Source organism: Perca fluviatilis, chromosome 5 (genome assembly GCF_010015445.1).
Source record: "Perca fluviatilis chromosome 5, GENO_Pfluv_1.0, whole genome shotgun sequence".
In the NCBI taxonomy this organism is placed as follows: domain Eukaryota; kingdom Metazoa; phylum Chordata; class Actinopteri; order Perciformes; family Percidae; genus Perca; species Perca fluviatilis.
The window spans coordinates 6,334,301-6,348,334 of NC_053116.1; the positions used below are offsets into that span (position 1 = coordinate 6,334,301).

Sequence of the window (14,034 nt, forward strand, 5' to 3'; positions counted from 1 at the left end):
CCTAGTGATGGTCAAATGAAGCTTTGCGAACCACTGTCTTTATTTTCTGAGCTCACTAGATGGCGCTCTCGGTTCAACAAAGGGCTGAAAACACACTGAATTGCCATTCCTTTAACCTTTTTCTTTGAACAGAGAGCGCCATCTAGTGAGGTCAGAAAATAAAGACAGTGTTTCGCGAAGCTTCATTTGACCATCACTAATAAAACCAACATATTTTCACTTATAAATCGATAAACTATGTGTTTATTTCAACCAAAAAAGTAGAAAAGATGACCCAAAACGACTTTTCAGTTTGATTTGTTTCTGTTGACTCTGAATGAAGTGTATTTTATGATACTAAAATTACTATTTATTTACATGGAGTCTGGTGGCTTTGGCGAATGCAATTTTGCGGATGTTTTTATGTTTAAAAAAAGGATCTTACTCCTTAACAGAAAGGTCGACCTCCTTAGAAATCGTTTCCATAACGTAACGTAAGACACTTAGAATATTAATCTGAGCCTGTCAGTGGCAAAACAAGCACTGTTGTGAAGGTAAATACAAGCTGGACAATTGCCCTATTAACTTACATTGTAGCTTGTTTCGTCACTGCTGACTGCAGCAATCTTGCTTAATACTGGACCAACATCAATGATTGTTGTTCCCATCAGTCACTTAGACACAAAAATATAGGAAAATAAGGTAAAGGTTTGAAAAAACAGTAGTTACCCTTTAAGACCGGTCTCAAGACCACTTTTTGAAGGTCTCGGTCTTGTCTCGGAATCGACCAAATTTTTAGTCGGTCTCAAATAAAGACACTTGGGATTTTATTTCAAGACCGGTCATGACCAAACCTGCAGGGATATCACTAAATTGCCTGTGCATTGTCTGGTGTTAACACCATTACTGGATGTAAAACTTCCTGCTTCAAATGCAACCAATAACATGACTCATTTCTAGTTCGAAAGGTATTACTGTTAACCCCCGTTCTCCACCCCCCTTAACACGCACTCCAAAGAAAGTGAATGTGAGAGAGAGGAGAAGAAGCTTTGGCTGTCTGGCACTGGTCTGGTCTTGGTCTTGTCTCGGTCTCAACCCCTTAAAGTCTTGGTCTTGTCTTGATCTCGATACACTCTGGTCTTGGTGATAACTTGGTCTCAGTTTAGGTGGTCTTGACTACAACACTGGTCTGAAGTGTGTAAACTTTGTTTCTCTGCAGGTTGATTAATGAATGAATGAAACATTTGTATTATTGTGTCATGCATAAACGAAAATGCCTAGCCTAAACAAGACGCCATTATTTACAACAAAGGATACCAGATATCAGAGTAGCAACATGTATTCATTTTAAGTACGATTTGCGATCTTTTTGTTCAATATTCACTGTGTAACAGACTAACATGTCATTGAGCATTATAACATGAGACACCATCAGAACTGCTCTATATTCTTATGCAAGGATGAGAACATATATATGAATTGCCAGCAATAGGTGTTTTTCTTTTAATAAGCATGGGACATCTGTGATATATAACATTATTCCAGCATTTATCTTATGAAATAACAGTAAATATAATGACAAAAAGAGGAATAAAAAATGTTAAACCACACATGCCTCTAAATATTGCACATTCGATTAATCGCTTCGATTAGTCTTCACAATTACCGGTAGCTAATCGCATTCTTACAAATCGCAATTTTCCATTTGAAAACGATTCATCATTCTGCCCTACTGCCCATTGCACACTTTACTCTATATTCTTTGCACATTCTGCACTCAACCCATTCAGCCTCTATTTTCTTTTCTTATGCAACTGTTATTTTGCATGTATACATTTGTTTTCTGTATTTATTGTTTATTTCATATTAATGTTTAATACGTATGATTGTCCATGCTTGCACCATTCACCAAGGCAAATTCCACGTAAGTGTACTTATTGTGGCAATAAAGTTTTTTCCGATTCTGATTCTTCCTCCCTAGCTACTTGCTAACTCTGTCTCTGTGTTGTTTGATGCTGGGCAGGAAGTGTACAGCGAGTTTATCAGAGCTGGTTTGCTGGAAACGGAGTTACTGAGAGTGCTGAGACTGAACAGTGAATGTGCCATAAAACCAAGTAGGTAAGCTGCAGAGAGGGGGTTCATTTACCTGTGGGTTTGTCTTTACAAGCTAGTGACCTCCTTCGTATTAGAGGCATTTACATTAATGTCACTAAAAATATAGATTTTTGGAGCTTTAAATTATATATTTTTTAAATATTAGAGCAGTCTTAGAGCAGCGTTTCTCAAATTTGGAGTACTGCAGGGGGTACGGTAGATTTTGCCTTCATGCATTATTCCTAAAAGAATTATACTATAATAGTGACTGAATTTTTGATGGACTCTAAACATAAACTTAGCATTTAAGTGTTTTTTGGGTTACAAGCCCTGTATATCTCTTTTTATAGGCTCTTTCTTTTCCTACCAAAAATGTTCTTCGCTTTTCAGGGGGTAAAAAAAAAATATATATTTCAATGGGGGACATTATTAAAAACAAATTGAGAAGCACTGTCCTAGAGAGCCTCCCTGGGGTCTGATTGGATGCAGAGGACCGTCGTTGAGTAAGTTAGCATATGAGGTTATCGCCCATCGGTTGGTCTGTCGAGTGTGTGCGTGGCTGCTTCGACTGTGTGAACAATTAGCAGCAATCTGCGGTTCACTTTACTCCAGTCTCTGTTCCAAACTCAACAGGAACAGGGGACTTGCTGATTGCAGCATACAGTTGTGCCACATACAATGTATTTAACACAAACTGGGAACAACAGGAATACAAAATCATTGAGGTAAAATATAAAGAACACTATTAGGAAACAGTAGAGGGGAATGAAGGAGTATTAAATGCATGCGGAGACAGAATTGTAAGTTGCATGTGGGTGTATGTTTGCATTTCCTGTTTTGCAGACATGGGGCGGACGTTTCACTTCCTCCTCCACAGCCAGACTTCAACCTGACAAAAATCTGCAGCTCTGCAAGTAAAATCTGTGCATGGCTGACATCAGTTTCTCCGAATGGAGCTGATCGTGGGAGACAGAGGATGACATTTGACCTCTAATGTAAAAAGACGACCGAAAGAACGAGATCTGAAATGGGTTTGCTCAGGAGGGTGGCTGGCGTCTCCCTTAGAGATAGGGTGAGAAGCTCAGTCATCCGTGAGGAACTCGGAGTAGAGCCGCTGCTCCTTTGAAGACCCAGGACTAGGTGGAGGGATTATATCTCCAACCTGGCCTGGGAACTAGTTAATGTGGCTCAGGGAAAAGGAAGTTTGGGGTCCCCTGCTGGAGCTGCTGGAGCTGCTGCCCCCGCGACCCCACCCCGGAATAAGTGGACGAAGATGGATGGATGGATGTAAAAAGTAAAAACATTTGTAGCTTCTATTCCCACTGGCAAGTCAACCCTACCCGAACAGTAGCTGTTGACTATAAACATGTAGTGTCAAGTTACAAATTACACATTGCATGACATAATTATGTCATGCATTTCCAGCATATAAATATGCTGGAAAAGGTGTTTATTTTTCCTATATTTATTAAACTGTTAACAGGGTTAGCTCGACCTGACATATATAACAGGTTGGCCTGTAACAATTCCAAATTTTGCTGGACAATTAATTGTCTCAGACATAATTGCGATTAACAATATGATTGTCTATTTTAGTGAAATAATAATTTTTCTTTATATATTTATTACTTTTTCAAACAAATTAAAGTTGAAATGAATCCCAAGATACATCTTTTGTTATATACCAATGTTTTTTACCTGTGTATCTACCTATATAGCAGATACGCAGGTTCACAGCCTACAAAGTAAACCACGCCTCTTCATTATCATTTATATATCATAAAACATTTTTTGCTTAAATTAACAAATAAATTAAAGTAGAACGTTTAATCCCTTCACTAAAAAACTAAGCATTAATCATAACCAAAAAACAGAGCGTGTTTAATTTCTCTGGCTTTAGACGGCTACAGCCCAGGATGTTTGGAGTTGCTATGGCAACAAGAGACATCTGCCGATCGCATAGCTTTAGCTAAACAGTCCAACCATTAATCACTTAAGTAATGACAATTTGGCACTTCCAAACAAAATCAACAATTACCTTCAACAGTCATAACCCTTAGGACATTAGCAAAAGTTAGCAAACAAGTTGTTCTGTACAGATTAGAAAATCATTTTTCTGATGGGGCTGGTGCCACCCCGTGGCCCCCTTCTAGCCCCGCTCTTGATGTAAATAATGCAGTGATTGGAGGTGAATCGGGCTTTTTTACACTGTGCTGTCGCTGTCTAAAGCTCCATCTTTCCGCTTCATGTTTATCTCATTCAAAACATCAATACAAACACACAGACCACACCAGACTTGTTTTTCGGCACACCAGCTCCTGAATAACCTACTCCAATGCTCTTGCTGAAAGAATGGATTGCTGTGCTTAAGGCAATTCTACTTTACATAATAGATTTCCTTCCTTCCATTCGATTCTGTTCAGAATCCTGTGCATCGCGTCATGTTTTTTGACATGCCAGATCTCTGCCGGCTCTGTCTCTTCAAGACACACTTCATGAAAGTAAGAAATTAACTTGACATGAAACACTCAGCGTTCCCTCAAAAAGAACTAGTCCTACCCTGAGGCGAAGCAATTAGGGCCCTAAATCCTCCAGTGGAACTAATCGCTATGATTAGAGTTCCATATAGGCAGCACTAAGGCGGTAATGCCTGGGAATGTGAAAGTGAATCACGGTGTTGCTAAGACAAATTCTGACAGGCTCAGTCGACCTGCCCTGGATCATATACAGTTTTAAAGAAAACCGGGGCGGCCTTTAGCTCACGTTACTGCAGCGGCGCAGTTTCGAATCCGACCTGCTGCCCTTTGCTACGTGTCATCCCTCATCTCTCTCCCCCTTTCCTGTCTATCCACTGTCTCTTCACAATAAAGGGAAAAGCCCCAAAAAATAATCTTAAAAAAGAAAATCAAAAGAGAACTGTAGGGCTGTTCTCGATTGAAGAAATTCTTAGTCGACTAACACTCATTCAATTGTATCGACTAATCGATTAGTTGATTTAATCGACAGATCTGTAAATCTGAGTTTCTCCGCAAAGAGGCATGCAAAAGCGCCACTTTAATTCTGGTGTTTACCAGAGATGTGCTCATACGTTTCTTGGAAATAAGTCATTCAGCATGAAAAAAGCATAAAACATGACTAATCGACTAACGAAATCTAAGTTGACTAAGACCAAAATGACCGATTAGTCGACTAATCGACTAAGAGGGAGCAGCCCTAGAGTGCTAGAACTGCAACACAAATTGCTTGTCAGCAGATCTTTGAGTTCCTCAGATCAGGGCCTACTGGGGTTAACCCTGTATGAAGCTAAAAAACAAAAGGAGACCGAACTTTTGAAACAGTGGCCCCTAGACTGTGGCTTTGCCTCATGTTTTAAAAGTGGTGACCTTTGTTGAAATTTTTTTAAAAGCAGCTAAAGACGCATTTCTTTAGTCAGGTGCAGGGGTGTCGGACTGGGGGTGGAAAGGGGACCTATAGCGCGTTCCATTTGTACTTGGAAGTCGGAATTTCAGAGGTCAAAATTGGAAACACGCCCCCCTGACCTCGGATTTATGAGCTTGGAACTCTGTAGTAACATACAGTTTATTAGCACTTCTGTGTTATTGTCTCGCAATATCTGTGGACATGTTTGTATGTTGTAAGCCCAAGATTTTTTTGTGAAAACAAAAAACAGCGTAACACGTTGTTATCAACTGGTATTGCTAACAATGGCTATTGTGGATAATGACAGTGGGGTTAGCTCTGTAATAGTACCAAGGGCCCTCATGTGAGGAGAGCCCAAAAATACGCTAGAATAAATAGCCCGTGGATGTGGGGAGGGGCCCATAGGGAATGCCTTCATACAGGGCCCAGAATTTAGTGATACACCCCTGGGGGCGTTCGTTTAGCCACATTTTTGGCTGAATTTCAATCAGGAGAGACTTCATTTAAGAGTGAAAATATATAATGTTTAATGAACATGCTGCATGATTGGTTGAAATGTTAAGAGTCTTTGGCGATTAGACTCCATTGCAATGTTAATTTACAAGGGGTGTAGATGCCGTAGATATATAGGAATATCCCCCCGACGGAGTCTAGACACTGGTGGAGTTGATGAAGAGATAAATCTGGATGGATATGATGTGGAGCGGGGGCTTCTGATGGAGGAACCCTGGGGTGCTGGGAATGATGGGAACTGGAGGTGAATGGGCTGGAGCAGGGGTGTCAAACACAGACATAGAGTTTATTGTTTTTATGTCATGGGAAAAGTCAAATATCTTTGACTGTATTATTGCATGGCTCATATAGTCTTCTCACTTACAGTTTGGTCGACAAAAATGTTCAAAGAAAATGCCAAAAGCAGTAGTGTCTTGTGAACCTAAATGTATATAAGAGGCCGGATCAAAATTAGCAAGTTTGGGCTGGAGGATGGTCACATCCATTTTGCCCGAAATGATACCATGCAACAACGCGACAGCTCAAAGAGATTGTGGCAAAACTTATGAATGAGCTTCATTACTATGTATTTTATGTCCTTGTGATTTATTGTGACTTATTTGGATTTATATTGATCAATTCAGTTTGATGTATTCATTTATTTGGCCTGTGAGGCACTTTGTGACTCTGTCTGTGATAAGTGCTTGACTTTAAAAAGCTGACTTACTTACTTACTTACTCTCAGTTCAGGTTCTTTGAGGACAAATCAAATGCATCTTGAATGCAACAAAGAAACAGACCATCTGCATAACCTCAAAATGCTGTGCGTCTCAGCGACTTGATGTGTAGCTTTAGTGCACCCCTGTGGTGGCAGAAAGCACAGCACAGGCCATTCAACAAGTGGCAGGGTTGGTTTTTATTTCATGGAAACCGCCAGGGCAGCCAAGTGTGTTCCACTCTCTGAACCTTTTTTTGGCATCATTTGAGCATATTGTAGACTTATTACCATGCAAGGAATTATTCAAATTCTGTCCAAAGTCCCACTATATTGTGTGTGTTTTTGCCTTGTGTTGCTGTATCAGTGAGATTTACAACATCAAGGCCTCCCTAAATGTTTTCATGTCCATGACCTATACGCACAAAGCAGCCCATATGCTTTAGGCAGTGGAAATGCATTTGATAAGAGTCACCCGTTCACACCCGTTCACATATCAGAGGAGATTTGTGCCACCAGATATGATTCACAACTGTAGCACCGATCAAAGGTCAACCTCTGATAACATATGGTGCCGGAGACTAAAGCCGACTCCAGCCAGCGTCAGCCACGGTGTTCCAACAGGGGGTGCTCGAAAAAAAAAAAATAACATTTTACATTCAATATTTAAAGTCAACTGCTAAATTCCCTGATCCTCTATTGAAGGGAGAGATATGTTTTAGAAAAAGAATAGAGACCTTTTTGAGAATTTAAAATTCCACAAAAGAAAAGAACTATTGGCTTTACTGGACATTTGTATCTCTGATATCACTGGCAGTTTGACATGGAATAGCAGTACAGGGCAGTTTAAATGCAGGACAGGGTATTATTGAGAACTGCTTTTGTGGGCTACTAGTACCAGGTACTTATGGCCAGGAAGTGCCAATTTACAAAATTGGAATTATATTAGGTTATGTTTTTAGAATGTAGAGGGTGAAATGTAAATGTCTGTATTTACTTGTTTTGATCATGTTTGCTTGATTATGCCCCCCCCTCTCTCTCTTTCTCTCCCTCTCTCTCTCTCTCTCTCTTCCTTCCTCTCTCTGTCTCGCCCTCTCTCTCAATCTCTTTCTCTCTCTATCTCTCCCTCCCTCTCTCTCTCTCTCTCTCTCTCTTCCTCTCTCCCTCTCTCTCTCCCTCCATTTCATCTCTCCCTCTCTCTCTCTCTCTCTCTGCTTGGTATATGGCGCCCCCTCCTGTTGCTCTCTGTCCATTTACATCATTTAAAGTAGCCCCTTACAATAACACACCAGCAAATCCTACTAAGAAGGTGATGATTTTATCCCATCGTATACCCCCCCCAAAAAAAGATCTAGACAAAAGAACTCTTCGAGGGGAGATATTGCATCCACAAACACAAGAGTCCCTGAGTGTTGACCGCTGACTTTCTAGCTAAGGGCTCAACCGCCGTTTACAGTTTTAGTGATTACTTTCATCATGATGACATCACACTGAACTGTTTTATTTAATCTTAAATTGTTCCTCAGTTTCAGCGTTTAACGAAGGGACAACATGAACAAAAAAAAATCTAAAGACCCCTAACCTGTCAGATAAACTTACTAGGATGCCGGTGATCCCCAAAAAAACGAATAATTGTTCTTTTAATAAGCAAGAATGTCCTGGTTACATAGAACATTATCTCCTTACAGGTCAGGAAATATGGATGTATGAATTGAGATGTATTTATTTAAAATAGGGACAGTGCATATTGATGAACATTATATAAATATCCAAGAGTATAGCCGGTGGAATAGATGGATGGATGGGTGGATGGATGGATTGTTAAATGGATAAATGGATGGATAATGGATAATGGATGGATGAATGGATGGATGGATGGTTGGATGGATGATAGATGGATGGATGGACGAATGGATGGATGGATAAATGGATGAATGGGTGGATGAATGGATGGATGGATGGGTGGATGGATGGATTGATTAATGGATGGATAATGGATAATGGATAATGGATAATGGATGGATGAATGGATGAATGGATGGATGGATTGATAAATGGATGGATGGATTGATGTTTGGATGGATGGATGGATAAATTGATGGATGGGTGGATGGATGGATTGATAAATGGATGGATTGATGGATGAATAATGGTTAATGGATAATGGATAATGGATAATGGATGGATGAATATGGATGGATGGGTGGTTGGATGGATGATAGATGGATGGATGGACGAATGGATGGATGGATAAATGGATGAATGGGTGGATGAATGGATGGATAGATAAATGGATGGATAATGGATAATGGATGGATGAATGGATGAATGGATGGATGGATTGATAAATGGATGGATGGATTGATGTTTGGATGGATGGATGGATAAATTGATGAATGGATGGATGGATGGATGGATGAATAATGGTTAATGGATAATGGATAATGGATGATGGATGGATGGATGGATGGATGGATGGAAGGATGATGAATGGATGGATAATAGCATTGGTGGCTGTTGTAGTTACCGATTCTCAATATGTGTTCAAGGACATGTGAACCTTAAGACTCCTGAAAGGAAGTAAGCATAGTTGATGGAGCCCTGTAGTTGTTTTCACCCTCTTTCTAGATATTTGGGTTATTATTTCTTTGGGTCACTGTTGTCCTCCCTCGGTCCATTGTTGGGTTGATCAGAAGAGACTGCTGCAGAGCCCTGTGAAGAACAGAGTAATATTCACTGTTTTCTCTAGCTTTGTGGAAGACTTAGGAGCGCATATTTGGTGGGGGGGATTTAGGCGTCCTTCCTCAACACGTTCTCACTCCCATCTAGGAAAATATGGACGCTTGGTCAGGTGCCTTTGTCGTTGTTATTGACGCTAAAAGTCTCCTTTCGTCATAGGGCGTGGCGGGGCGGCCATTTTGTGCGTTTCGCCACTGAAACAGGAAGTAGGTGTAACTCGAAGTGTACATTGTCCAACTGGCTCTAAGCTTTTCAGGATTCATAAGACTCCAACCCTGAGGACATATACACGCCGATATTTACTTAAAGTCATAGCGCCCCCTAGTGGCAACAGGAAGTAGGCCTAAAAGTCAAGGTGCTATACTTTAACGAACGCCTCCTAGAGATTTCATCAGTTCGACTTCAAACTTGGTCTGTACCATCTCAACACCTTACAGATGAAAAGTTATTAAAAGAAAAACTTTTCGTCAAATGGTGTGGGTGTGGCATGGTGGCCATTTTGAGCATTTATAGATGAACGAAGAAGTTGTTGTAACTTTAGTGTACATTGTCATATCTGCCTGAAATTTCTCACGTTTGACAAGAGTCCAGGCCTGAGGACATTTATAGGCCAAAATTGACTTTGCAACAGGAAATCAGTGAAAAAACATCATCCGATTTACATGAAACTTAATATAACATATATACATATACATTATTATATACATATAACAATGTGTGATCTACATGCGATACTGAGCCGCCCCCTATACTTTAACCATGCCCATGTACCATTTAAGGTAGAGTCTTGTGTGAGGTATCATTGAACTCAGCAGGGACTTCCTTCTTCATTGGTGATGGTTTGGCCCGCCCCCTATACTTTGGCCACGCCCCCTTTCACAGCTAATGAACTGTATGACGTAAAGTCTTGTGTGATGTATCATTGAACTCAGCAGGGAGTTCCCTTTTCATTGGTGACGATTTGTAGCGTCTGAGTGCCGTGCTAATGCACGGTCGCAAGGAGTGGCGTCTGTGCGAGGGCCCGTCCAACGCTGCTTGCAGCTTTAAATTCTTTTGTTTCCTTTGGGGTTGTTTTGTGTTTCTGTGGACATTTGGCATCTCTTTGTAGTCTCTTTGGGTCCCTTTGTGGTAGTTTTGCGTCTCTTTTTCACATCACTTTGGACCGTTATTATCACCATAACTATTTAAAAATGTTGGTAAAGCTAAACCAGATAATAAATAACTAACACTCAAAAAGCTTAAAGACAAAACTTGCAAGAGAAGTCCAACTACAATTATTAGATCTGAGAAAAGTCTTTTAGTTACATTAATTCTTCTAATGGCAGGGGACAACCCTGATGTTGGAAATGCAGCTGTGAATGTAAGAGCCAGACTTGTGGAAAATGGCCTCGACTGAACTCTTCTCTCCATATTCCCCAGCAGGAGAGAAGAAAAGTCGGAGGGGCCCGTGGTTTGAGCTTTGTCCAGAGATATATCACGCTGATCTGTGGCACACATGCAAAGCAGGATTTTGCCAAACATCTTTTGCTCACTAGACTTTTATATTTACCACTTCATCGGCATCTCTAAAAAGAACTATCAGGGAATTTTATCGTTAAAAAGAAAAGTAGAAATAATCTGGTGTCTGATTTAGTGTCACTTTACTTTAGTGTTTATTAAAGGTAAAAACTCTATGAAGTTCATTGTGATGTACTCTTAAGTCATAAAATAAAAACACAATTGTCTTTAAACTGCAGGCTGGGATACTTTATCATATTTATTATTACATTTATATATATATATGTATATATATATATATATATATACATATATATATGAACAGCTGCATACCATTACAATTGATTTACACAAAACATACATAGCCTATATAAAACACAAACCAGTAGACATATTTTTTTTGTTGGGTCCATAATATAGTATATATATGCCTATAAGACCCATATAGAGTTACATTAAGCTAATCATCATCTTTCATTACATATGCATATTATGTGCAAAAAACCAAAAAACTATTACAAAAATTATAATTAACCTATGAAAAAATAAGTGTAGACAAGTAGGCCTATATAAGTAAAGTAAACTCGTGGTAAACTAGTGCATGCGTTATTACTTTAAACGATATTTTATGATGTGTACTAACATGGAAAACCGATAAAAGTTAATAGGCCTATATATACAGTATATTAAGTTTTATTGTAGAGAACTCCCGGGTCTCCTCTTGCTTGGATGAACGTGAAACCGCGCATGCGCTCTGCTACCTCTGTCCGCCAGCGCGGATCTCTCTCTCTCTCTCTCTCTCTCTCTCTCTCTCACACACACTCACATACTCTTTCTTTATGTCTCTCTATCACTCTCTCTCTCTGTGGGAAAAACCCGAGCAGGAGGAGAGCAGCAGAAGGGGGGAGGAGGCGGACTCCTTCTTCTTCTTCCAATACAGCGGCGCGGCGGCAGGATATTTAGAAAAATAAATCAAAAAAAAAAAAAAGAAATCCACGCAACAACACTCCCCCACCTCCCCCCCCCCCCCGGGGCGGAGCGGCAGAGGAAAAAAAACACACACTCGGATGTGCCTCCGAAAGCGCAGCGGATACCGCCCTCCGGACCTTATTAATGCCAAGATTGTGAGTATCTGATCGGCTGCAGAAACGAGCTCGAACACGGGGAGGGGAGGGGAGGGGGGGTGGTGCTGCTTTCAGTTTAATTTCACCTTCCCCGGTCTCCAGTCAGCGGCGGGGCTTTTCCTCGCTCCGCGGTGTTGAGGAAAAGCTCGGTCTCAGTGATTCCTTCCCTCCCTCCCTTTCCTCCTTTGCCTTCTCACCTCCTCGATTCCTTCTCAAGACCGGGAAGCAGACAGGCAATCTATTCTACGGTGGAAAAGAGGAGTCGAGCGAACCCTTGTCATGTCTAATTTTCGTCTTTTTCTGTTTATCGTTCAAACGGGTGTCCTAGTGACACCAATTGGGAGGTTTCAGTCCGTCTTCAGCTGCTTTTTTGTTGTTTTTTGTAACATAAAAGGGCAAGAGCAGCTTGGTAGAAAACTGAAGGAGTAAAAAAGGCTTTTCTGACTTTATTGTAGTTTCCCTCCTGTCTGTAGGCTATTCCTTTCTATCAGTTGTCATGTCCAGTAAGTGAGTGTGTAAAATAAAATAAAACGCCAGTAAACTGACTGTTAGCTTAACGTTAACTGCTGTCTATGGAACCTTTAGGGCATGGTTCATAAGAGAGAACGGGTTCGGTTATAACACAGGTCAGTTGACAAACTATCTTATAAGTAGGGTTGGGTAGCGTTTGGATTTTTACGATTCTTTTAAAACAATTCCGATTCCTAAACCAATTCTTGAAAAACTGAAAAAGAAAGGAAAGGCTCTTTTATAGATTTTTTTTATTTTATTTTAAATTTTTACTTTTAAACTACAATAATTTAACAAATAACAGTTACACTATTAACAAGTAACAACTAAATAAATGTTGAGTTGGTATGCTAACTAAACCAGCTTCAAACTTTAGCAGTTCTTTTGCAGAAAAATTAGCATATTTGCCTTCTCTGGCAGTTAAGGCACCTCTCCGGATGTAAAAATATCACATTTTCTCTGATATTTTTACGTCCGTTTCAGAGCGACAGAGGGAAAATATTTCTGTCGACACATTAAGTGGAACTGAAATTTTCTAATCGGTCCGATTCCTACCGGTTGCGTATAGGGGTGGGGTAAAAAATCGATACAGCATAGTATCGTAATATTTTCCGTGGCAATACTGTATCGATCTTTTATTATATATGTGTTGGTCAGTTTGGCTGCTTGACAATCCCATTTTGCAGCAATACAATTGAAGTGAGATGAACAAACAGAGAAATGTATCTTTTTAGATAAAACAGATGTTGACAAAGTTTTCTTTTGGGGACATCATTTGAAATTGGGAAAAATTTGAAGTTGGAAAAAAGGTAATAAATTGCAATATATCGCAGAATATTGCAATATCTTTAAAATCGCAATAATATTGTATCGTGACGTAAGTATTGTGATGATATCGTATAGTAAGGCCCCACCCCTAGTTGCGTCGGAACCGGTTCCACAGTGGCACCGGGTTTCGGTACCCAACCCTACTTATAAGACAATTACATTTTGTATAAATTTTGTTCGTGGCGGCAACAAGTTCTTGTTTCTATTTTCACTTTGGTATGTGACGTGATTTTATTTTTCTGTCAACCCATTGCAAGTTGTCTTAACGGTGCTTACATCTGAAGCCTGATTCATGGTTCAGCGTTGAACCTATGCCAAATAGCAGGGTTTTTCCTACGTAGAGAAAGTTTTGGCGCCCCCAAAGAGGTGTTCAGCCAGCACCAGCGCCAAAGCGTCTGATTTTCAGAAGCCAGCCTCCCTCTCATCCACAGCTGCTATATTTTACACATGTGGCATGGCGCTGATAAGCCAGCTAAGCTGTTTTGTTTTGACTGGACCTGAACGCTCCGCTTTGACGCTCGCAGCTACTGGGTTCTATGTTTTCAGAGTGAGGCTGTACCAGACTGAACCTGGTTAACAAGCGAGAAGGCGCTGCTAGCGGGCGCGGAACTCAGCCTTCCGCCGGAGCTCCGACTG

At 40.4% G+C, this 14,034-nt stretch overlaps 1 protein-coding gene across 3 annotated transcripts in view; it reads left to right on the forward strand.

The window, feature by feature from the left end:
- The first annotated feature begins 11,807 nt into the window (after window positions 1-11,807).
- Window positions 11,808-14,034, forward strand: part of rgs19 (regulator of G protein signaling 19) — a 47,395-nt gene continuing 45,168 nt past the window's right edge. The window contains exon 1 of one of the 3 annotated variants that reach the window (XM_039801478.1): window positions 11,808-12,060. In XM_039801478.1, the coding sequence (XP_039657412.1) occupies window positions 12,004-12,060 (57 nt within the window). In that variant the 5' untranslated portion in view covers window positions 11,808-12,003. The remainder of the gene's footprint in view (window positions 12,061-14,034) is intronic. The other 2 variants (XM_039801479.1, XM_039801480.1) reach the window with 2 other exon arrangements.